Source organism: Limulus polyphemus, unplaced genomic scaffold, assembly GCF_000517525.1.
Source record: "Limulus polyphemus unplaced genomic scaffold, Limulus_polyphemus-2.1.2 Scaffold999, whole genome shotgun sequence".
NCBI classification, from domain to species: Eukaryota; Metazoa; Arthropoda; class Merostomata; order Xiphosura; family Limulidae; genus Limulus; species Limulus polyphemus.
Window position 1 is genome coordinate 62,780 of NW_013666609.1, and position 25,851 is coordinate 88,630.

The window sequence follows — 25,851 nt, forward strand, 5'->3', positions numbered from 1 at the left end:
ATCAAAATGCAAAATTAAGTGTGTAATTAACAATGTGTTATTTATTTAAAGTACAACCTGTCATCTTCAGCTCTGGCCCTACAAACGTGGTATATTTGTTGTTGGGACCTTTTGGTCGTGAAGTCATATTGTCACGATTCGGCTCTTTATCTACGGGGCTTTCGTATGGCCCCATTTTTGAGACGATTCAAGTTTGACATAAAACCTGAGTCTTTGGAGTCAAGGGTGGCTTTGGTCCAACAAAAGTTCATCCTTTCTCATCTGGTGGTCTGTTTGTCCCAGTAGGAGCCAAGTATGGCACCGATTCCAGTCTCCTGACCCTCCCCTTTCCAGCCCTCGCCTGTTCCTCCCTCCCACGATACCACAATTCGTTGTTTTTCACAACTACGCATGGTTCGTCAACAATGGTTTCGGTGACTACCTCTTGGGTTCAGATCTGGTGGGAGTTTTTCAGGTCCTTCATTCATCAGTGAAACCCTTTCATCTCTGATGTTTGGTTTCACCGAGGTTTGTCTGAGGGATTCGTCATACTATTTCTTACCCTTTGCGGACGATCTACGATGGTGGTTGGACAAGCCTCATACATCGGCGGTTGTTCCGATTCCTCCTCCGTGATTTACATCTGTGCATGAATGCATTCCTTCAGGGCTAGGGTGTGTGGGTCGATCACCAAGAGGTTTCGAGTGATTGGTCTGTCGAGGAACGTTCTCTTCAGTTGAGAACTGTTTACTATAGGAGAGTAAGATATGTAATACTTTTATACTATACCAGGACCCTAGGCTTTTACTTGTGACATTAAATATTTTATTTGATTTTATCACATTTAGTTTAGTTGGGCAATTCTTTTGCCATCAGCTAAAGTACTGTTTACTGAACTTTTGAGACAGTTGTAAAATGAATTTCAGGAAAGAATTTGTCCCTAAATAGTTTCAAATGAAGATCTAACAATATGATGGGATTTGTGATGTCTAACTTGATTCTCTCAGAGCTATATGTAATGTATATTTTTTGTTATCTTTTTATAGTGATCTGTTCATTTTATTGAATACCTATGCCTACACCTAACCTTAACTTTACAGAGTAACTTTAAGGAATTAATTACTAAGCCACCAAAAAAAAAAAGCTTATTGTTAGTAAACTTATGATTATCTTGACATTGAGTTTTGTTTTATCTTAAAATGCAAGAACAGGTTGGATAAAGCATATTTGGGAAGGTATTTTTTCTTGAAATTAGGCCAAATTTCACTTGTTTTATAATTCCTTTTTAGAGTGCTGTGATCTTCTTACCTTGTGGTCACGTATGCTGTTGTTGGACTTGTGCTGAACCTCTGGTTAACTGCCCAATGTGTCGCAGTTATATTCAAAACAAATTATTTCTTGGTGGTTCATAAAACATGTAAGAATGTATTTTCTTACTAACTTGCTCTAAATGTGTGTTGTAATACAGTATAATATTCAAGTTACCTAAGCTTTAACACCTGATGTACGAGTCAACCAGACCAAAATTGCAGTTTTTTTTGGGAGAAATGATTGAGCATTTTTCTTCTCATCAGCATTAGATACATTACATTGTGCTTTCCACCATTCCATCTCTGCCTCAGCTGTGCCTGTTTCAAGATGCTCACACCAGTCACTAGTCAAAACCTAATATCTGACCCAATCTGATCTCTTTCATAACCACTTTCGTCATCTGTTGACTCTTGATCTTCTGTGTATAGAGTTTGTAGGACCTGTACTATCTTGGAAGGTATATAAAAGTGAGGTGTTTTGTTGGGTTAAAAGCCATGGACAGTCACAGATAGTCAATCATACAATAGTGTAGACTAGGAATAATGAGAAAGGATTATGCTTGTTTGATTCCAGAGATCAAGACAAGTCGTTTGGTGTATTTATAATAAAGGTATCTTTAATCTGGGAAAGGGTTTTTTCCAGAAATATCTCCCCCCCCAAATTGTCTAGTAGATTTGTGCATTGGATGTTAAATCTTTTCAACACTACAAAACAAAATTCTAATCATTTTTACATAAATATAGTATTTTTCCTTGTATTTTACTTTTATTTATATGTAGAATATGATTGAGGTTTAAAAACATTGCAAGGAAATTTCTAAGTTGTTTGTAGTGTAAATACTAGTTTTTGAACAAAGCATTACTACTATGTCAAAACTGTTGTCTCAGTTCTTTTGCTATGAAGAATTTCAATTTTAAGCAAAGTCTGAGCTATCGAGGTACTTTATCACAGTATAGCATTTTCATCAATCAACCTATTTGAGTGATTTACATAGACAAAAAAACAACAACAGTTAATCCATGAGCTCTATCATTTTTGAGGTTCGGCATGGCCAGGTGGTTAGGGTGCTCGACTCGCAATCTGCGGATCGTTGGTTCGATTCCCCATCACACCAAACATGCTTGCCCTTTCAGCCATCAAGGCATTATAATGTTACAGTCAATCCCACTATTCATTGTTAAAAAAGTAGCCCAAGAGTTGGCAGTGGGTGGTGATGATTAGCTGCCTTCCCTCTAGGCTTACACTGCTAAATTAGGGATGGCTAGCACAGATAGCCCTCATGTAGCTTTGCACGAAATCCATAACAAACAAACAAACAACATTTTTGAAGAATTGCCTCTATCAAGAGCAATAGAAGATAAATGTGGTATGAAATGTTAGTAGATATGGTGAAGAAAACTAATCAATAAAGTGATTGGAGGAATGTTTCATGACAAATAGAAAAGGCTAGGGAATGAGATAAAAAAAATTATAGCACAACATAATATAAAAAAACAGAACAAAACTCAATGAAACATTATAGAAAAAAAAATAAGACTAAAAATCTCTTAAATATAAAGATATATATATATATGTATATACACATGGAAGAATATTGAAATTAATGAAAACCAGATTTTCAAATGCTGAACTGAATAAAATAGAGATCAATTTACCAAAAATAAAACAAAATAATCAAATGTCTTAAATTAATATTTTCTTACATAGGTTAGAAAATATATTTCCATTTTTTTGAAAATTGCAAAAAGTAATACAATAAATCTGACCACTGAATAGAACAAAGAAATTTTTACATATTTTTTAAGCTCTTTCGAACTACCTTTAATATATTTTATCATTCCAGAAGATTGCCACTACACTCTTGTTCCAGTAAAACCATCTTGTAAGCTTTAAGCTCAACTGATATGACTGATTTTGTTGTTAAGTTTTTTTTTAAGGTGTGTTGCATTATGTTATTTATTTTCATGTTCATAGTTTGATATGTTTCTTATAACTAAAATAACAACACTTCAGTGATCTATTTAAACATTTAGTATATTTATCACAGTAAAAACTACTTAACTTATATTGTTCCTATATTACATTGTAATCATTGTTAGAATAAAATGTACAGCATTAACTATATTACACAGAGAGTTCATTGTGTCTACAGATTTGTCATTTTTCCTGTTTTTGGAGGTTCCTGATTTCTTCCCTCTAACTTTTGGCCAAAAGTTCCTGACTTCCCTAATTTTTAATTTGCATATGATTAAAAGTATAAAACACTGCTCAAAATCAGCCTTGAAATAATTTCAGGACATCTAATATCCAAGAGGTTTTGGTGCCTCAGGTAGGCTCCAACCTCTGACTTATGGTTTGTATTAATGAATGTATATATTAACTTTCATGTTAATTAGGAACATCTTTTTAACAATCATATTGAACATAAATGCTGTGAGATCTCTTTATGTGGATGATTCAAGCTTCATTCATTCTTTTCATACAGCTTGAAAGATTGTGACTGCTTGGAATTCTAACATTTTTTAAGATGTTTTCCTTAAAAATTTGACAATTCCAAATTTTTGTGAAGAGATATCCTTGTAAACCTTTGCCTTAGTCCAGTCTTATATTACTATAAACAAAGTATTTTATCTATTCTATGCTGTACCTGAAAAAAGACTATTCATATGTACAACTAAAAGATCAAGATATGAAAATGTTTATTTCTTTCATAGAATGCCATGTAAAAAAGTTTTTTGTTTAAGTACGTTAATTATAAAAGGATGTCTGTAATAGCCAGCTCTGTAGACACATCACTGTGAGTGTTATTATTATTTTTCATAACAACACCCTATGGGTATAATATTGAAATAATATTTTTAAATGTTCCTGTAATTTCATTGTTGACTCCTGAATTTTTCTCCATCTTGTTCCTGGTTTCTTTATTTTTTTCACAAACTCTGTAGACACATCACTGTGAGTGTTATTATTATTAAAGATATCTTGAAGGATATAATGTATGTCTATTGTTGTAACAAACACCAAATCTCATTAATGAGGCTTGTTTTACAAAGTGTATGATACATATAGAAGACATGTAAAAACAGGTCATTATAATCACAACTTACCATAACATGACTATTGGCCTGCTACAGTAAAGTAATCAAGTTGCCCAACTAAATTTTTGCAACTATTAAAATTGATGAAAAATAGAAGAGGTGAATATAATATTATATATGGAATTTTGAGTCTGTCTTACTTCAAGAAAAGAAATATTTAACATGTATACAATGAATATAATATTGTTTTACAAGTCTGACCATCCAACAAATAAAACAAACTATAAAAGTCCTTGATTATCATCAGTTGCCTTCAGCATTGTTAATGTTGTATTATTCTATTTCTCATAAACAACAATTTATTTGAATTTATGAAACTTGTTAAAAATATCTTGCTTTGAATAACAAATACTGAAAATATTCCTGCGTGGAAACAGTTACACATCCATTATTTCTTTCAATGGTCCATCAGGTTTTGCTTGTCATGTAATTAACCTTCTTTTATTTAGTTTTTTTCTTATTTCAGGAATCTTTATTCTATATACTTCAGGTAGAAATTAATCACAGTTAAAAGAATAAACTTATATATATGAATAAAGTTCAGCTTCTAGTATATATTCCTTATCTATCGATAATACGTGAAGAATCGGCTTCCAATAACCAAACTGACTGAGCTCAAAAGAGGGCTCTAATCAACTTATATTTAGGAAAATAAAGTTGGTGGTGAAACTGAACTTGTGACTACCAGTAAATATTAAAAACTGCATATAGTAAAAATAACTTGGTAAACGAAGATACTTTTGTTTAGATGTAAACGTAAAAAGCAGGTCCGTTAAATGTTTCTTTTTGTTATTCCAAATTAAAATGTTAACCAATTTAACGTATATTTGTTAGCATTTTTTAGAGAAATTGAAAGCTTGAATTTTTTTTCAAACAACTTTACTTTGCACTGTATAAAAACACTTCTTAGATATTGTTACATAAATCATAACAAATATTATGGGATTTCAGTATAGAAACGATTTACTGTTTTTGATATTGTTACATAAATTATATCAACAAAGATTATGGGTTTTCAGTATAGAAATGATTTACTGTTTTAGCTATTGTTACATAAATTATAACAACAAAGATTGTGAGATCTCGGTATAGTAATTATTTATTCTTTTAGATATTATTACATAAATTATATCAAGAAAGATTATGGGATCTCAGTATAGAAATGATTTACTATTTTAGCTATTGTTACATAAATCATAACAACAACTATTATGGGCTCTCAGTACAGAAATGATTTACTGTCTCAGCTGGCATAATATAGTCAAGCAATATACTTCTCTTGTTCTGTTTTCAGCATGGATGCTACAAATGTAGTAAACAAACTGATTTTCAGAAATTTGTAATTATTCACCAATTTTTTGAAAAATAGTAATTCACAGTTATTGCTGCCGTAGTTATCTTTACTTTTATCAGGAGGCCCGGCATGGCCAGGTGGTTAGGGCACTTGACTCGCAATCTGCGGGTCGCGGGTTCGAATCCCCACCAAACATGCTCGCCCTTTCAGCCGTGGGGGCGTTATAATGTGACGGTCAATCCCACTATTCGTTGGTAAAAATCTGCGCTAGCCGTCCCTAATTTAGCAGTGTAAGACTAGAGGGAAGGCAGCTAGTCATCACCACCCACCGCCAACTCTTGGGCTACTCGCTACAGCACATAGATGAACTGAAACGGTATTCGTTTGGTGAAAGTATTCTCACTTTAGTTGCTTAACGTAATATTTTTAGTAAAGTAAAATTAATTATTACTTATCAAATCATTTAAAACATCTAAGATGTCTCTCGGGACTCCAAGATAAGAATAAGGCTAATACTACTCGTAGTACAAACAAAAATGTGAATTAGTAATCTACCAGCATAATTGCTTCCCGGGAAAAGCAAGTACTTAGAAATTATTTTAATCAACTAACTAACTAACTCCACTTTGAGAAATGGTTGAAAGGATTCTGATTGGAAATATGTAGCATCTAGACTGTCTCTTCTTTGTTGTTGTTTTTTTATTTGCTGAAGATTACTATCGATCGTTTATGAGATATTTCAATATCCACGACACCATCCAGTACGGAGTTATAAATTTCAAATGAATTTTATTTCGTTAAATACAATCTCTTATGTGCTCTAATTTCAGTGAAGTGTAATCCAGGTTACCGAGAAACTCACCTAGGCGTGAAGTTATCTGGTTCAGCGTAACTGCAACTGACTCTGTTTGCTAAGCCTTACTATTTATTATCCGTTCTGTTTGTTAACTGATGTCGTCATGGTGACTTAAAAAATCTGTTCCAACCATCGGCGCTAGGAAACCACAAATTGGTAAATTCGTAAAGACTGGTCGAACTTCCAATTCGATATTGTTTATTTTGTGTTTAGATATATATACTTTTTATACTTTTTATCTAAGTTACTAGTAGTAATTTGTCATGAAGCTTCATTTTCTAATGTCCTTTAATAATAAAAAATGCTAAGATAAACTTAGTAGTTTCCTGCTTCTGTGACAATTTTTTTATTGGCGTTAGGATGACGATCAGTTCAGTATTGAAGAACTGTTGAATGGATACTTTACAACTTAACAGTTTGTCATTTCAAACTACTTCTACTTCCAGCTGGTGTTATTTAATTTGATGTTGTCTTCCCCTTAAGTTATTTTTACACTTTGTGCCTTTGCTTATTCTTAATGTTTTAAATGTGAAGCTTCTGCTTCTTTTCCTGTTTTTCAACAAAGGCAAGTTAGTACTAAAATGTCATTAATACTATTGTACTTTTGAAATACACTCCTTGTATCGTGTCTGCTCACGTGACCTGCTGTCAACTAATGAATGGATGAGTTTTATTCAAAAGAAGGTGACAAAGTAACATGGCCTGTAGTATCACCAGCTGAGACCCCTCTGTAACAAAAGTCCACCTCGTTCATCACACGACTACTTCAATGGGGAAACTTTTATCTTACTGCAACTCTCAAAACATTCATTATACAATATCGAATCAATTGTTGTTTGGAAAAACAAAATCGAGAGAAGGGATTTTACCCTTGTGTAATGCCTTCTCTCTACATAGTTTTTCCAAAACCTATGCATCAATGTCTTCGAGAGAGAAAAAAAGAAGCACCTTTGGTACATAGATATATAGTTTGGGGATACGCGATAAAACTGAATCGTTCACTTTACAGTGCGTTAATTACTATTGAAACGATGAATATACATACATAGATATATATAAAGATATTAACATTATTGTGAGGCCGGTCCTAGTGATCAGAGTGTAGACCTGTTGATCGAAATGAGACCGCTAACCATAATCTACACTTTCAACCATGGATGCGTTATAAAAGTGATAGTGAATTTTGTTATTCGGTTAAAAGAGCCCTACAAAGGCCTTTCGGCGGCGGGTGTTGTTTAACCTTCAAGTGTAAACTTTCCGTTTAGGTTGAATATTCCGATTCCTTTATTGATTTGTTTCAACAAAAATATTGTTCTATTCAAGCCATCACTAAAATTAATAATATAATAACCTAATTGTTTGATACACCCTAAAATGAATAATAATAACTAATTGTTGGACACACCCTAAAATTAATAATAATAACCTAATTGTTGGACACACCACTAAAATGAATAATAATAACCTAATTGTTGGACACACCACTAAAATTGAATAATAATAACTAATTGTTGGACACACCATAAAATGAATAATAATAACCTAATTGTTGGACACACCATAAAATTAATAATAATAACTAATTGTTGGACACACCACTAAAATGAATAATAATAACTAATTGTTGGACACACTATAGAATTAATAATAATAACTAATTGTTGGACATTTGCATTTTTTGTTATATACTTTTTTCTTACTTTTGTTGTAGTTGTTTTTTTTCCCTCTTTTTTTAACAACATGGATTACAGAATCAATAGGAATATAAAAAGGAAAGAAAGGTAGTTCGCTGTTTTGCAGTTCATATGAAAGCTATGGTTAGAGCAATAGACCAGTGACGTCGAATGCCTTAAAAAAAGAGACCTAAGTGTCTTACAAACACTCGTTCAGGATATTTCCCACAAAACTGTTTGCACGGTGAAAACCTTTTGTCATCACTGGCCGCGGAGACTATTATGAACATCTTTATGTTTCGTTGGAAAATACTTAATAATGCTACTCGTTGGGTTTCTTTCTCTTTTTTTGGTTTTACTTACATACCAAGAATTCTTTCTGCGCCTGATTTACTTGCTGGTATTTCAAATATGTATCAATACTCGATTCATACAGCTCAGAGCAAGTTAAGAGATATGTCCATGTTTTAAAAAATGTTTCTTACATAACTGAAAGATTTCTTGAATTGAAAATAAAAGTAACATTTTATATATTTGTATTTATGGTAAACTTACTATTGCCATCTGCTGACGTCTTTCATTTTGAAGTACTGGTCAAATGGAAAACAGCCAGTCAGTACCCTACTGTTCACCATCCACGCTAAGAGACTGAGTGCTACAGCTTAAAGTGCAGGGAATATTTTGTGGTATCGCACAGATTCGAACCTGGTTCGCCAGCTTCAAAATCCAGAGAGTCAACTTGCACTCCAGTAACCGAAAAACTAACACTTATCATATCTGTTCAGTAAAAAATCATGGAAAAGTTGACGCTAGCACTTTAGTGCAAACATTAAATTTCATAGAAATAATTTGCATTTCTGGTTAACTAAAGTATGTTTATAGCTACGTAGTGAAGGAATTGTATGTATTTTCTACATCTATCAGCTGCAAGGAGTTGCTTACAGTGCAAACCAATATATAGACTGTCGTTATAGTTTATAGCACCTTGGTAAATACCGGGTACATTTTATGTAACAGCAAAAAAATATATTTGTTACATACATTAACACAATCCTTCCCAAATTTACAAAATTTCTATACGATATAAAAGTGCGTGTTATATGTATATATTCGCGTTCCTCATTCCAAATAACACTCACCACTAAATTTGGACTATTCTAATCAAATAGTTGGATCTGACCATCACTATTATAACGAATTTACAAACACAACGTACGGAGCGCGAGTCTGAGACAATAAGATGCGAACCATGGACCCTCGGATTCTTTGTTGGGCATGCTAAACACTAGGCCAAGCTAATATTAGATGTTAGATCCAGCAGGAGAGAGGCTTTTATATACTAACATACTACAATAAAGAGCCTGAGCCTATCTAAGTCAAGACAACATTTCATTTAGTCCCCCCCCCTCCAGTAGCTCAGCGGAAAGTCTGAGGGCTTTTCATGCTAAAACTCGGGTTTTGATACCACCGGTTGGCAGAGCCCAGACAGCCTATTGTGTAGCTTAGGGGTTAAAAAAATAGACAAAACTTCATATATATACAGCCAAACTAATAATAAAAAGTCAATAACTTATTCAAAATTTATTGTCATGCATAATTGTGATCCAGATAGAAAGCACCTAATCAGTATTATTCATCGCCGCAACGAACTTTGTCCGCGTCTTTGAACTAATAATGGAATTGACTGTCGCTTTTATAACGCTCCCACAGCTGAAAGTGCAGAGCGTTCAGCGACATCATATCTCAAGCTCCAAACTTTTCGATCTACAGACCAACGGGCTAACCACTAGACCGTGCCCAGCCCTCTCAATTTTAAACACACACACAAAAAGACAAGCAAAAGGTAAAATCCACAAGGACAAGATACTTAGATCATCAAATTGAAAATGGAAACCATTTTGGCTACATCGTAGCTCGGCCATAAAGTATCATAAACTTTTCTAAATACGCTTTATATAGACTTACGTTTTTGGTAAATATTTTACTCAGCATTTTTATTACTTATTATTTTGTCTCCAAGATCGTACTGTTCAGTAACAATTAACGACAGTTTGTTCTATGATAATGGGGAAAAGGTATCTCAGTGTACTAGATCTATAGCATAGAACAAACTTAACGACTGCATCTCAGATAATTGTGTAGGCGATCATGACTACTGAATAGCACATGCAGATTTTGGTCCATCATGCTGTTCCCTCAGGAACACAACTCATCAAGCGGGAATTCATCTACCAGTAAGACAACGATCCCAAGCATACGTCAGATGTGGTGAACCGACACCTTGACGCTAACGAGGGCAAAGGAACACTCACAACCATGGCTTGGCCTACATAAAGTCCCGATATCAACATTCTAGTCCAACTGGTTGAATTCTGAGAAGTAATACAGAACAAATGGAACAATATTTCACAATTGTACATTAATAAACCGTATGGAAGTCTGAAAAAAGGTATAATACTCTATGAAAAGCATAATTCAGAACAATGGAACATTATTTCACAATTGTACATTGATATACCGTATGGCAGTCTGAAAAAAAAAGATATAATACTCTATGAATAGCAAAGGATCCAGATTTAGAGTTATAGTAAAGTGTATAACTTACTCTCTTCTGTTTTGTATTTTCTGTAATGTTTTTTTGTATCAACAATAAATACATCATCTATAGTTATAATTACTCATTGTTTGTGATTCCTGTTTATGTATTGCTTGTATTTTCGATAATTATTTCCAATACTGCTTTAAGGTCATAAAATAACCCCTAAATACAGTAGCCGGTTTTACAAAGAAACAGAAAACGTTAGTGAATCTACTCTGATTGATAAACATACGAACTTGAGGTCATCTTATGACCTTTAGCTTTTGATAAAGATGCAGAATATATATATTTATATACGAATAGGTTTTAACTCGATGAAGCAGTAGTAAAAAAAGTCTGTCATCTGAGTTAAAAAAGTGTAAAGATTAGAGAAGACTGTGCAGAGTAACTCCATAACAAAAACTAGTTCACTTTAACTCCAACCTCATTTTAAAACATAATATTATAGACAGTTTTATTGTTTCTGTGTAAAGTCTGTAAGTGGCAACATAGAACTAGAGATCGGCTTCTACAAATTAACATCAGAAATAAGCCAAACTTGTTGGATACTCTTAAAAGGGATTCAAGGGTCACAGATAAAAACGTGAAATATGGCCTAGTGATTAACATGACTGGTTGCGGATTGAAGAGTCCGCATATAAAGACGGGAACATCCTAAACACATCTGCATTTTTAGTTGTGGATGCGTTATAAATATGACAGTCAATCCAATTATTCGGTTCAAAAAGTCTGACAAAGCCCTTGTGGCAGCGGGTGTTGCCTTTTCTTGAGCCACTTAATTACATATATGAACATCTCCATTAGCGAAAACACGTGTTTTACAATGGTTGTGACAGAGAGTCGAAAAAACTATTAATATTGCAAAAGTCGAACTGGTAGCATTACTCAACAATATCGTTTTGCAAATTCACTTTGAACATAATGTGTCTGTATTTCCAAAAATAACCCACATGATAGGTGGAGATCATTAAAAATTAATTATCATCACAATAGGCTAACTTATCCTTTTTTGGTAAATCGGTGCTTTAAAAGAGCTCCATCTGATGTTAGAAATCTTTACGTACTGTAAGAAATATTTCATGTAATATTTGATATCTGGTCCCGAAAATTACTTTATCCTTAAACTGAAAAACTGGGCAAACAGTTTAGTTTAAAATTTTTATACCTCTGTAGCTTTTTGTCTGTTGTTAAGTTACTCAATGGGTTATCTATGTTGCGCTCACCACGTGTATCGAATCCTGATTTTTAATGTTATAAGCCTTAAAGACTTACCACTGACCCACGCAAAAAAGTACAAATATATTTCTGTAAAAAACATTGATATGATTCTTAGACTGGAGCATTCAAAAATAAATTTATTAAAGTTAATTTAACTACAACTTTTGGTACGTTATGATAAACCGGCAATAGGCAGAGAGCTTTTAATTACTCTCAATATGAACGCTAGTAAAACTTAAAATAAAACAAAAGCTATTAAAGAAAAAAATTGCATTCACAACACAGTCCCAGATCACAAAATACTTTATTTTTATAAAACCGTTTTAATTAATAGCTTAAACCCTCTCTTTATTAATTTTTTTGGGGGGATAACGTTCACTTTAAATAGATATTTATTCAACTTTCCCTAAGCGTCTACTTCAGTGGACTTTCTTATATTAACTCTCAAGTCTTCTTAATTTGATGGTTTTGCAAACATCAAAACCAACCCGCAGTAGAGTGGTTATTAAAGAATCTTATTTTCCAATAGTCCTTAAGTACATCTCAATAGAATGGCCGAAGTTTTAATTTCTGTAATTCAAACAAAGCGGAAAAATTTGTTGAAGATTTTGATTTATCTTTTGTTTTGGCCCGTTCTCCTTCGTTAAACAGCTTTTAGGAGATTACCGGGTCGTTGTTTGCAAAGGCTAATTGCTAATGAGCATGGTATGAATTTTGGTGGAGAATAAGTGTGTTCAGGGAGAGAGGCTTCGCTCGATTCACCCGAAGAGCTAAGAAATAGTATAAAGTGGTGAGAAGGATGTACGAGAAGTTTCACAAGTAAACATGAATTTAAGAATTAGAACTTCATAATAAGGTAAATGGATAAGAACTTCTTGATGATCTGTTCTTCACATTATAATAATTTCAAGTAGTAGGAGTTGGTAATCATTCAATTCTAAGTGAACATTTACAAGCAAAAATTAATTTAAATAGGTGTATAAATATATAAACGATATATGCTTCAATTGTATAAGATAGGTTTGCACATTGCTTTTGCATTAGAACAGTTTCGGGAAATTCAAATTCTTTTCATTAACCCTAGTAAAAGCCCGTACACAAGAAAAGCCTCAAGACATATTTTAAGAAATAAACTGAATTTGTGTTAATAGCACTTGTTAACTGTTCTGCAGTAACCCTAGGGAGAAAACTACGAAAGTTTGGATTTCGCGCAAAGTTACACGAGGACTAATGAAATAACGAGTTTTCAAATATTTTGTACTAACAGTATTTTGATATACAAATAAATAAACCAGCATCCTGCTAGGCCTTGTACACATGCTGATTAGCTGTGTTATACTTTTCATACTGAATTTAAATGAGAGGGGATAAAACACTTACCCATTTCTTCCTTTAATAAAAGCAAGATAAAGCCACGTAAAGTTAATTAGTTTGTTTACAGGCGTGTGTAACATGTTTTACAACCTGGGAATGGAACATTTTTTGTTGTTTCTTTTCAATTCCTGACGAGAAAACTGTTATTTAGAATAAATACCCATCGTCGCGTGACTTGGAATTAAGCCCTTATTGGGGCTACATAATGGGCTCTACGTGCTGTGCCAACCGTGGGGATCGAAACCTAATTTCTAGCCATTAACGAGCGCCCTTATTGGAAATCTTGTAGATAAGCATTATTTTTTCGGTTACACTTGGATTATAGTTACTTAATAATCGGTTACACTTGGATTATAGTTACCTAATAATCGGTTACACTTGGATTATAGTTACTTAATAATCGGTTACATTTGGATTATAGTTACCTAATAATCGGTTACACTTGGATTATAGTTACTTAATAATCGGTTACATTTGGATTATAGTTACCTAATAATCGGTTACACTTGGATTGTAGTTACTTAATAGTCGGTTAAACTTGGATTATCGTTACTTAATAATCGGTTACACTTGGATTGTAGTTACTTAATAATCGGTTACACTTGGATTGTAGTTACTTAATAGTCGGTTAAACTTGGATTATCGTTACTTAATAATCGGTTACATTTGGATTATAGTTACCTAATAATCGGTTACACTTGGATTGTAGTTACTTAATAGCCGGTTAAACTTGGATTATCGTTACTTAATAAATGGTAAATAAAGAACTTTTTGTTTTGTTTTTTGTCAGTTTATGTCTTATTTTACATCTTTAATCGCTTAATAAACTATAAACTCCATAGAGTGTTAGTTTTCCTATTCAGTGGTAAAATAACTACCTTTGATTAGCATTCAACATACGAGTTAAGGTTTCGAAACCGGAAATGCATGTGGAATAAGTCTATTTGTGTTCAAAGTCCTTTAAATTTAAATAACCATAAACTCATGTGTTCACAGTTCTTGTATATCGTGGTTTGTGTGTGTGTGATTGATTATAATTGAAATAAGGAAAGTACAACTTCTGGTTTTATACCACTTGAAACCTATTGAAATCCCAGCTAGAGGTAAGTACCTATTTTATCAAACACTTCCAGAAAATTGGATAGGGAAGTGACTGATAAATACGACAAGGCTGCGATATAACTTAATCGCCTTTTGACAGCTTCCAAAAAGAAAGAAAGAAAGATATCTCTTTTTACATTTTACTTGGGATGCTTAAAGATTATTCAGGTTTTCGTTCTTTTAACAGTTAACAGTAGTACTTATTCACCCAGATAGCTTGAGTTTTATTATGCTGTTTAAATATATAAGTAATTATTATGTGAACTTGACTGCTAACTCCAAGAAAGAGATTGAGGGTTTGGAGCACCATACCCACTGCTAATTGTTTAAGTTTTTGTTTCATTTGACAGATAAGGCTTGAAAGGAGGGAATAAATTAGATAATCTATAGCATATATTCCTCTTACAGAGACACTTTTGACCATTCACACATTGTAATTTGTACATAGTTACATAGCACATGTGTATGTATGTATTGGGTGTATCTATATGTATGCGGAATGTGTCAGTGATGTACTGTAGGTGCACACTGAGTACGTCAGTAATCTAAAGTAAACGCGCACTGAGTACGTCAGTAATGTAATGTCGCTGCACACTGAATATGTCAGTAATGTAATGTAGGTGCACACTGAGTACGTCACTAATGTAAAGCAAATATCCTTTTTGCTGATATTTGTAGCAGAACATTTAGAGATCTTTCATAATATTCCCATGTTAGTTTATATATAGCAAAGTCAGAATGGTTAACAAAAACAAAACACCTAGCGTCAAAATGTGACCTTTAGAAAAGTGTTTTAAGCTTACAATATATAAGTTTCATAAACTAAGTACTTAAAATAGACATGTTTCATAAACACATTTTAAGCTGAGGAGTTACAATACACGTTTAATGAGCACATTTTAAGCTCAATGATTTGAGCTAATCAAACTAACTATTCATAAGAAAGACCTTTCCAAAACGATTCCTATAGCCCTCTTTAGAATTGCCAATATTTTAGAATATATTAAAAACATTGAAAAACCAATTATTTCATGTTTAAGAAGGTTATTAGTTACATTAGTTTATAAAATTAATCACAGTAAGTTTAAGAAAAAATCACATTAAAACTATCCCCAAAGCATAGCTTCCAAAAACTATTTTTCTTCATCATGGAGAATTGCGTAGACAAATAAAATTAGATTAGAACACAAATTACAGTGTAGGAATTGTAAAATTTACCCTTAGTGAGAGAGGTATCTGATGATGTAGGACTTGCACAGCGGCGGGGATACACTGTCTCTCAGACTCAACTTCTATTCGCTAGGTTTACGCGTGACTCAAAACATGAAACTAGGAGCAGATACGAGCGTTCAATTTCACAACGTCCCACTTCAAAGAGTACATTCACTGCCTCCCAGTTGTGGGAAGGTAGTTAATTACTGAAAATAATTAATGAAAAAAAAAAGAGTACAGAAACAGATTGCTAAAAACAATTCAGTGAGAGTAATAAGTAAAACTGGTCTCTTGCAACTGATACTCCAGCATAACGAAATGTCTATATAAACAATATAACGAAATATCTATATAAACAACATAACAAAATGCGTATATAAACAACATAACGAAATGTCTATATAAACAACATAATGAAATGTCTATATAAACAACATAATGAAATGTCTAATAAACAATATAACGAAATGTCTATATGAACAACATAATGAACTATCTATATAAACAACATAATGAAATGTCTATATAAACAACATAATGAAATGTCTATGTAAACAACATAATGAAATGCCTATATAAACAACATAATGAAATGTCTATATAAACAATATAACGAAATGTCTATATAAACAACATAATGAAATGTCTATGTAAACAACATAATGAAATGTCTATATAAACAGCATAACGAAATGCCTATATGAACAACATAATGAACTATCTATATAAACAACATTAACCTGAGATATATACACCAGTATATACTCTAACCAGATTAAAGAAAACTGGAATTTCCCATTCAAATTACAGTAATGTTATACATCAACAAACTTCCTTCGTAACAAGTCTCCAGTTGACATAATAGCTCAGTGGTATAAATTATCTGTAGTAACTGCACATATTACGTCATACAAGTCATGTGCTATTCACCCATCGAACCAAATCAGCCATAGCTTTAATAACAAAATACATTTATTCTGATCATTTTCTAAAGTAAGCGCGCACTGAGTACGTCAGTAATGTAATGTAGTTGCACACTAAATACGTCAGTAATGTGATGTAGGTGCACACTGAGTACGTCAGTAATCTAAAGTTAACGCGCACTGAGTACGTCAGTAATGTAATGTCGCTGCACACTGAGGACGTCAGTAGTGTAATGTAGGTGCGCACTGAGTACGTCAGTAATTTGTATTAACATGTATTATGATCTCACATTGTATTAACATGTCTTTCTTTCTCCGTTTGTATTAACATTCACTGTCGTCTTCCTTTGTATTGATATTTAATATTATCTCTCTTGGTGTTAATATGTTCTGTTGTCTCCCTTTGTGTTAACATGTCTTGTTTTTCACAATCTATTAACATGTCATACTTTCTTATTTGGTATTAATATTTACTTTTCTGTCATTTTGTATCAAAATTTATTTTTCTGTCATTTTGTATTCATATCTCTTGTCTTAGCGTTGAAAAACTAGCGAAATACATTCTTGGTTTTATTAGTTTTCTGAAGCCCTATTCATTTAATTTAATTCCGGTTTCAATCTGTTTATTAAATGTATTCTTGATGGTTAGGATCCACACTAAGAGATTGGTCCTAGTTGCTACACTGAAACCCATGTTATTTATTTATATAATTTTAGTTGATTTTTTTTCCCCTCCAAGTGAATTCGATTGCGATTCTATTTGTTTTGGGGCACTCTAGGCCTAGTGGTTAGTGTGATGCGGCGCTAGCTACTACATGAAAAATCATAACACAATGTTGTTGTTGTTTTTCACAACTCTAACAAAATCGTTTGCTCTTCGTACTGTAAAGTAACATAAATATTTATAGAATTGCTTCAGTATAAACAAGCTTGTCAGCCTAAAAAATTCATATACGACAAAGAAAATTTTCAATTCTATTTATGCTGTCCCTGATTACCGACGACAATGTTTTCGGGAGGTTCTCCGATTCAATTTCTTGGACATTTTAGAATTAAAACAATTTATGTAGGCTTGGGTTACATGTTATAACCAGTCAAGCCATCGAGTTATCTCTTATCAACAGACATGTCATCGATGGTTATTGAAATCCTCTCTTATCGAAGTGACTTCTTACCAAAATTGTTTGCCCTTCAGTGGTACAGCGGTATGTTTGCGAACTTACAACGCTAGAATCCGGGTTTCGATACCGTGGTGGCCAGAGCACAGATAGCCCATTGTGTAGCTTTGAGCTTAATTCCAAACAAACAGACCAAAATTTTTCATATCGAAAATGTAAACTTCCGATAAAATATCGTAACAATCTTATGGATAGGACATTTTATTTATTAAATTTTATTAAATATTTAGATAATAAAATGTCGCACCTTATCGAATTTCGATAAGATGTTGTTACAGGAAGAAGGCGCCTAAATATGATGTCTGGTAACAATGTGTCGCTAAATAACATATCCGGCGATAAGGTGTCACTGAATAAAATGCCATGCGATAAGGTGTTAATAGATAACATGTCTGGCGATAAAATGTCACTAGATAACATATTCGGCGATAAGGTATCGCTAGATAATGTTTCCGGCAATAAGGTGTCGCTAGATAAGATGTCGTTAGATAACATGTCCGGCGATAAGGTGTCACTGAATAAAATGCCATGCGATAAGGTGTTAATAGATAACATGTCTGGCGATAAAATGTCACTAGATAACATATTCGGCGATAAGGTATCGCTAGATAATGTTTCCGGCAATAAGGTGTCGCTAGATAAGATGTCGTTAGATAACATGTCCGGCGATAAAATGTCGGCTCACGTAGTCCAGTATGCTACAAAAAGGCAAACGTTAAATCTACTTAATTAGTCCAGAATAAGTTTTGTAAACATTATGACCTCATAACAAAGTTTTAATTCATTAGAATGCGTTTCTGTCTCAAATTTACGCTCAAAAACCATGTTTTTAGTATTTTCTGTAACTCTTCGGGGAGGAGGGGGGGTAAAAAAGAAGGTATTTCCTATACCCTACTTTTTATGATATACATAAAAGAATTAATCAAAACGTAATCATCAAAATTTCGAAGATAATGTGTCGCGTTTATAAAACTTGTTGAATCCGTATATAAAGTGTGATTGGTCTCAAGTGTATCATTTCGTACCCTAGTTTTCTTCCTTCCAGTTTCAAAATTAATGTGTATGTCATCAAAAGTACTGCATTATATACCGGACGGTAAAGAAAGCAGATGATTCTGTTGATAAGAATGGTTTTACAAGTAAGAATTTATCTCCACTTCTGTGGATGCCAGTTGAACACTGGAGACCCGAGTTTCAATATTTTGTATTTATTCTTCTGCCCCAGTATTTTCGTTTTCGGTAATAAAAGTTTAAAACTGCGAAACTTGAAAAAAAAAGAGATATTGCTATCACTCTAGTCTGTAGTGTCCATCCTCCTCTCTAAGTCTTGGAAGAGTTCCCTATTTTTAATAAATTGCCATCCCCTCGAATCTATATTTAGAGATTAACAGCCTAGAAACAAATCATATCTAGCAAAACACTGGGGTTATGAATGAGGATAATTCTCCTTCTTCCCTCGCCAATAATTTATGTTATTAAAGTTAAAATTCCCCTCCCCTCCTTGCAACTATCCATGGAAGAGTGACTTTTCCATCTCCTCATTCGTGGACACTACCGCTCTAGACCCTGTTGAAACTTGGAATTTTTTGGAAGATCTAAGAAATAATCGAATTCAATAAATAGAGCTCCCAGTGGCTCAGCGGGAAGTTTGAGGGCTGATATCGTTAAAAATAGAATTTCGATAATCGTGGTGGGCGCAACACAGATATCCCATTGTGTAGCTTACCAAAGAACTGTCAGTCAGTATATAGAAAAACTTTTTCCAGCATATCTGCTTCACATCTTACTCAACTAAGGTCATAAGACTCTAATTAAACAAAGTAAATTATTACGAAGAGTATATTAACGATTTGCATATGTTAAGATAGAGGGATATCGCCAAGATACGAAGCCATGACACATGATCAATATATTTAGAACTTAGATGTAACGAATTATCGAACATTTGACGTGCAATATCCCCAATGATGGGCTTGCAGCTGTATTTGTATCTTACAGCAGTTTCGAAGGAAGATGAATCGTATAACCGAATAGCAAAGAAATGCGAAGACCCGGGCACACCAATTTCCAAGACTGCTATCCATAACCTAGTAAATAATATCGAGAAGAACTAGCCGACGCATATGTAAATGTAAGACCTCGATCATATAATACGATTAACTTTCCGTACGAAAGCGCTTTAGAAACTACGCGACTCGACGTTTCCTGTATATTATTATAAAGCTGTTGTTCATATAGGTATAAATTATTAACTTACGTTGTGTGTTTGTATATTTGTTTGTTTGTTCGAGAACTCCTTCCACAGTTTTGGAACTAGCAGGATCAAATTTGGCAGGCAGACTTGGAATGTCCTTATATATAGCGTAGCCCTCCCCCTCCTACCAAGGGGAGATAAAACACGCCCGGAAGGTCAACCAGGCATGATAGAAATCTAGAATTAGGTTTGCAGGAGCCGGTTTTTCTCGGGTACGGAACCCCTTGGGATATTTATAAGAGTAATTGAGGATAATAGAGGAGGTTAATCGGTACATTGAGGCCTCTGTGAATCATGATGGGGCTGTGAACCCCGCAGCGTGTATATTATGCTAGTGAGTATAGTCATAAATATTAGAACACTATCTATAATTCATGAGTGAAGGCATGACAAGGCTTGGTGGTTAGAGCCCTCGACTCTCAATCTGAGGATCGCGGGTTCGAATCCCCTTTCAGCCTTGGAGGCGTTGTAATCAATCTCATTATTGTATAATAAAATAGTAGCCAAGAGTTGGCGGTGGGTAGTGTTGACCAGCTGCCTTCCTTCTAGTCTATCTCTGCTAAATTAAGAATGGCTAGCGCAAGTAGACCTCGTGTAGTTTTACACGAAATTCAAACCAAACCATTTTTAACTTACACGAAAGAAGAAAGTGTATATATTCCTAATTATATGGTCTGTATGTATTCCTAACCATATGGTCAGTGTGTATTCCTAACCATATGATTTGTATGTATTGCTAACCATATGGTATGTATGTATTCCTAATCTTATGATATATTTGTATTCCTAACCATATGGTTTGTATGTATTCCTAGCCATATGATCTTTATGTATTCCTAACTATATGATATTTATGTATTCCTAACCATATGATCTTTATGTATTCCTAACCCTATGATCTGTATGTTTTCCTAACCATATGATCTGTATGTATTGCTAACTATATGGTCTGTATGTATTTCTAACGATATGGTATGTATGTATTCCTAGTCTTATGATATATATGTATTCCTAACCATATGGTTTGTATGTACTCCTAACCATATGATCTTTATGTATTCCTAACTATATGATATTTATGTATTCCTAACCATATGATCTTTATGTATTCCTAACCATATGATCTGTATATATTCCTTAACCATATGGTTTGTATATATATTCCTAACCATATGATCTGTATATATATTCCTAACCATATGATCTGTATATATTCCTAACCATATGGTTTGTATATATATTCCTAACCATATGATCTGTATGTATTCCTAACCATATGATCTGTATATATTCCTAACCATATGATCTGTATATATTCCTAACCATATTGTTTGTATATATATTCCTAACCATATGATCTGTATGTATTCCTAACCATATTGTATCACCTATTCTTAGATCTCATATAATAAATACAATTATATCTTTCATACCACTGAATGCATTTTATAAATACCAAATAATTACAGTGAGATGGTTTATGTAAATGTTTATGTTTATGTCCGTGCCAGAATGATATATATAATATTATATGAATATTGTGGAGCGACTCTTACTAACACGTATTACGAACACTAACTTTTATTTTAAATACAAGTTTTGAAACTATAAATAATAACCAATCACGCATTAATAAAACAAATGTAATCTGGGTATTGTTATATTAAACTGATAAGTTATTAAGTTGTGACATCTCGCTGTCCCAGTTCTACACTGTCAATCAACTCCTAAACTGTAAGTTATATAATAATAAATTAAGAGGAAACGAAGCTTTCCATACAACAGTGTCGTTCTGGCAGATGTCTTAAAAACTTGTTTTCTTATTGGTAATCAGTGAAAAGTCTACCAATGAGATGTGTTTTTACGTTTCAACATTGAATTTGACAAACAAACAAAAGAGAAGGATTAAAGAGGCGTGATCCTTTTGGGATATTTACTAACCTAAAAAACGAAAGAGTTGGTTGTTGTCAATCGTAAGGCTACACAATGGACTATCTATGCTCTTCTCACCATGAGAATCAAAAGCTTGTTTTTGGTGTCATAAGCCGGCGGAAGTACTACTGAGCTACTGGGAGCAAAATACCAAGTTTTCATCAGAGAATGTCAACAGATTTTAACATTAGGTCTTTCTAAGGATTGATGTAACGCCTATATATATGAAGAAATGAAAGTTGATTTTATATATTATTGTAATACAATTGTTATTTGCACTGAATTTAGTTTTTTTCTTTCAACAGATTAAGAGAGTTGTCTTAAATTTCGAATGTTTTTTTTTCTTGCTTAGATCCTGTGAAAAACGTTACGAATATGTTTCAATCGAAAAGTACAGAAACTTTCTTGTGTTTTAAAATAGCAGAAAGTTTCCTGAACTTAAATAACAATCGGCGAACATGATACATGGTAATGCATATGTTACAAGAAATAAATGGATTGTAAAAATAATCCCTGAAACGGCTAGAATCGGTTTGAGATTTTTGCTGTTTATGCGTGGACTTGATCCTGTACTGTCATGTCTCTGAGTCTGAATAAAGCATCCTTGTTTGGGGGTTTATAAATTCTTGTTCCAAAACTTTTGTGTAGTAATATAGCTGACTATAGGTAAAGCATACATTGAAAGCTGTCTAAATGGTGTGATTATTTTGCATTTTCTAAAAACATTAGACTTTAACTTAATCATTGTCTTCCAGTTCTACCTACGTTGTAGATAGTTGTATGAAATATACGCAGCTGTTCCCAAAGGGAAAAAAACTAAGGTTTTATCTACCATATCTCCAATTTCCTTAAGAAGAATGTTTTTATACGTTATAAGTGCCTTGGGCAACATTGCTTAATTTAACGTAGCAAGTTTTCTTACTGAATTAGGCAAGAGCATATAATGAATAATTTATGAAATATTTATAATACATTTCCTCACAGGATGTTGTGCATGTTATTTGGTTGTGATCATAAACCGTTATTTTAATCATGTGTACATTCGACAGAACAAAATGAATGTTATACGAAGAGTAAACATTCAGTTTTCATATGAGATCACATTCTTTAAAAATTGGTGGTCTGTTATCAAAATAAATAATATCAAGTTTAATGTAATATCGCTGATAGGATTATAGATTTTAGTCGTATTTTTTGTGAATATACAACAACATGAATGTTCATTTAGTTAATGTGTGTTTCGATTAATCACGTGAGAACGGGTAAACATATTGTTCATCACTTAGGTTGAAATTACAATCCTATCAAAGACATTAGTTATGACAAACTGTTTGCAGAGGTTTTGTTAATTTAAGTTCGTGGTTAGTTTTAATCTACTAATTGTTGTTAGTTGAATATTGTTACTTTTACCCACGGCTATTGTGGTCAAAAAAATATCCTTATCTTGTTCGTAACTGCATAGGCCAGATCGTTTTCTGTGCAATAGTTGATTTATTTAAAGTTTTGCATTAACGTTGCTCATTTTTACTTGATTTGAAGAATCACTGTATACTTTACTTTACAGATGATAATAATAGTGACCACACAAATTCTATCAAAATCATAGGGGTTGCAAGTTTTCGTTGAACCTCGACTTTTTTTTTATCTGTCAAAATCAAGGAATAATTGAGAGAATTTTGAAATACCTAAAAATCATTTGCTTTTTTCTAACAACTATTTCCTTGCCATACTGGACATCAAACAAAATATTGACATATACATATTTCAGTAAAAATTATTGTTCATTTGTTTCATCTGCCAATTCTCACTCACAACTCTGAATACATCTCCTAAGTTACGAAAATAAAAATATTTAAGTTTTTTATGAGTTTGAAGTTTTAAGCTCATAATTAAATTATGGGTGTTAGATTGTTTTATTTAACTTCAAGGCTTAGTATCGCCATAATTTAGTATAATGACCAAATTTAGGTATTTAAATCCCCTACTTAAAACATTTTATTGATCTTACAATGGCCGAGCGTGGCCTAGTGTTTAGCGTGCTGGACTGCGGATCGAAGAGTCCAATGTTCAAAATGTGATGCTGCTAAAGACGTTCCGTGAAGTGACAGTCATTCCAGTTATTTGGCTCAAAGAGTCGCACAAAGCCATTATAGTGGCGCTGCTGGCTAGTTGCTCTACCTCTGGTAAACATTAGTTCAAAATTATGGGTTCTCTGATCTGGTCGTTTATCCAATGTGGACATAAGGGGGAAAATTTAGAAAATCGCTTTCTGGGTTCGTTGAACGTTTTCTTTAGTAGTTTTTCATTAATTGCATAACCTACAATGTAGGGTTAGGCAAAGAAATGCAAAGTAGTTACTAAAGCAATTTCACTTATGGTTTTTACTATGACAATCACACATTAGAAATTCAAATAAGATGTTTAATAATGGAAACAATAATACAGTCGTATTTACCTGAAATACTAAATTACGAGCCCCCCCCTCCTCCCAGTGGTTCAGCGGTAAGTCTGAAGGCTTAGAACGCTTAACATCGGATTTCGATACCAGTGGTGGGCACAGCACTGGTAACCTATTGTATAGCTCTGTGCTTTACAATAAACAAACAAAAACAAAACTACGCAGGCGTAGTTTTGAAATGATGATCACTTCCTTTTCTTATCATAAAGTCCTATCCTTTACACCAGTGCCCCTTCAAACACTTGATGGATTGACTTAATCTTTTATTATTTTTCTTCTTTCATAACTTGTTTCAGACATTAGATATCGATTGTATGGATTCTTCTTCCAACACTTCAGCCTGATTAATAGGACAGGCAAACCAAGCTTTTTTTTTATTATTGTTCTTGGATGAAAGTGGGAGCCCCTGTCCTTACAATGTTGAAATCTGCGTCTAGTTTGGTTGTGTACGAGGCCCTTCTATACTGCAGGTCTTCAGTCAGCCTACGTGCCGCTGCTTGCTTCTTTGATGTATAGTTAACAGGCTACCACGTGTATGAAGCGTGCAGAGTTAAGTATGGGAATGTACAGCCGGTTTTCCTTCATCACATCACTTCTCAAGAATCGATCTACCAAAGGAGGAAAGGGTAACAGCTCGGGCTGACGTGGAACCTTAAATGTACATATCGTTATGAGCATCATAAGCAAGCCGCTAAGACATGGTTATATATATATATATATATCGTTAAAACTAACACTAAGTATAAAGGAAGCAGCTGTGGCTTGTATTATATATATATATATCATTAAAATTAACACTAGGTAAACATGAAGTAGCTGTGGCTTACATTATATATATATATATATATCGTTAAAATTAACACTAGGTAAAAATAGCTGTGGCTTATGTAATATATAACCTATATATATATAGGTAAACATGAACTATATATGTATATAGTTAAAACTAACACGAGGTAAACAGAAAATAGCTGTGGCTTATATTATCTCTGAACTATCACTAAAGAACTTCGTAGCTTATTTGTTCAAAGTGGTACCCACACTTTGTGTACTGTTTCTTCATGAGCCTTTGAAAAACAAAAATATTTTCGGATGTTTCAAATTTCCGCATATTGTGTTTAGTGGTTAAAACAAACCGACGTTCTCCTTCGATATTGAACATTGTGAATTTTACACAACAAAAGTAATGTTCATCTAACTTCCAACAACTTTAATAAAACATTTCAAATATTCAATTATAACCAGGCTAGGTGCGCACTGAGTACATCAGTAATGTAATGTAGGTGCGCACTGGGAGACAACAGAACATATTAACACCAAGAGAGATAATATTAAATATCAATACAAAGGAAGACGACAGTGAATGTTAATACAAACAGAGAAAGAAATAC

At 33.3% G+C, this 25,851-nt stretch overlaps 1 protein-coding gene across 6 annotated transcripts in view; it reads left to right on the forward strand.

Annotated features, from left to right (window-relative positions):
* LOC106461617 (E3 ubiquitin-protein ligase LRSAM1-like) overlaps window positions 1-25,851 on the forward strand; it is a 98,255-nt gene that overhangs the window by 61,290 nt on the left and 11,114 nt on the right. For 3 of the 6 annotated variants that reach the window (XM_022388624.1, XM_022388626.1, XM_022388629.1), the window contains one exon: window positions 1,269-2,403. In XM_022388624.1, the coding sequence (XP_022244332.1) occupies window positions 1,269-1,391 (123 nt within the window). In that variant the 3' untranslated portion in view covers window positions 1,392-2,403. Of the gene's footprint in view, window positions 1-1,268; window positions 2,404-3,133; window positions 4,946-25,851 lie in introns of those variants that run through there. The other 3 variants (XM_022388625.1, XM_022388627.1, XM_022388628.1) reach the window with 3 other exon arrangements.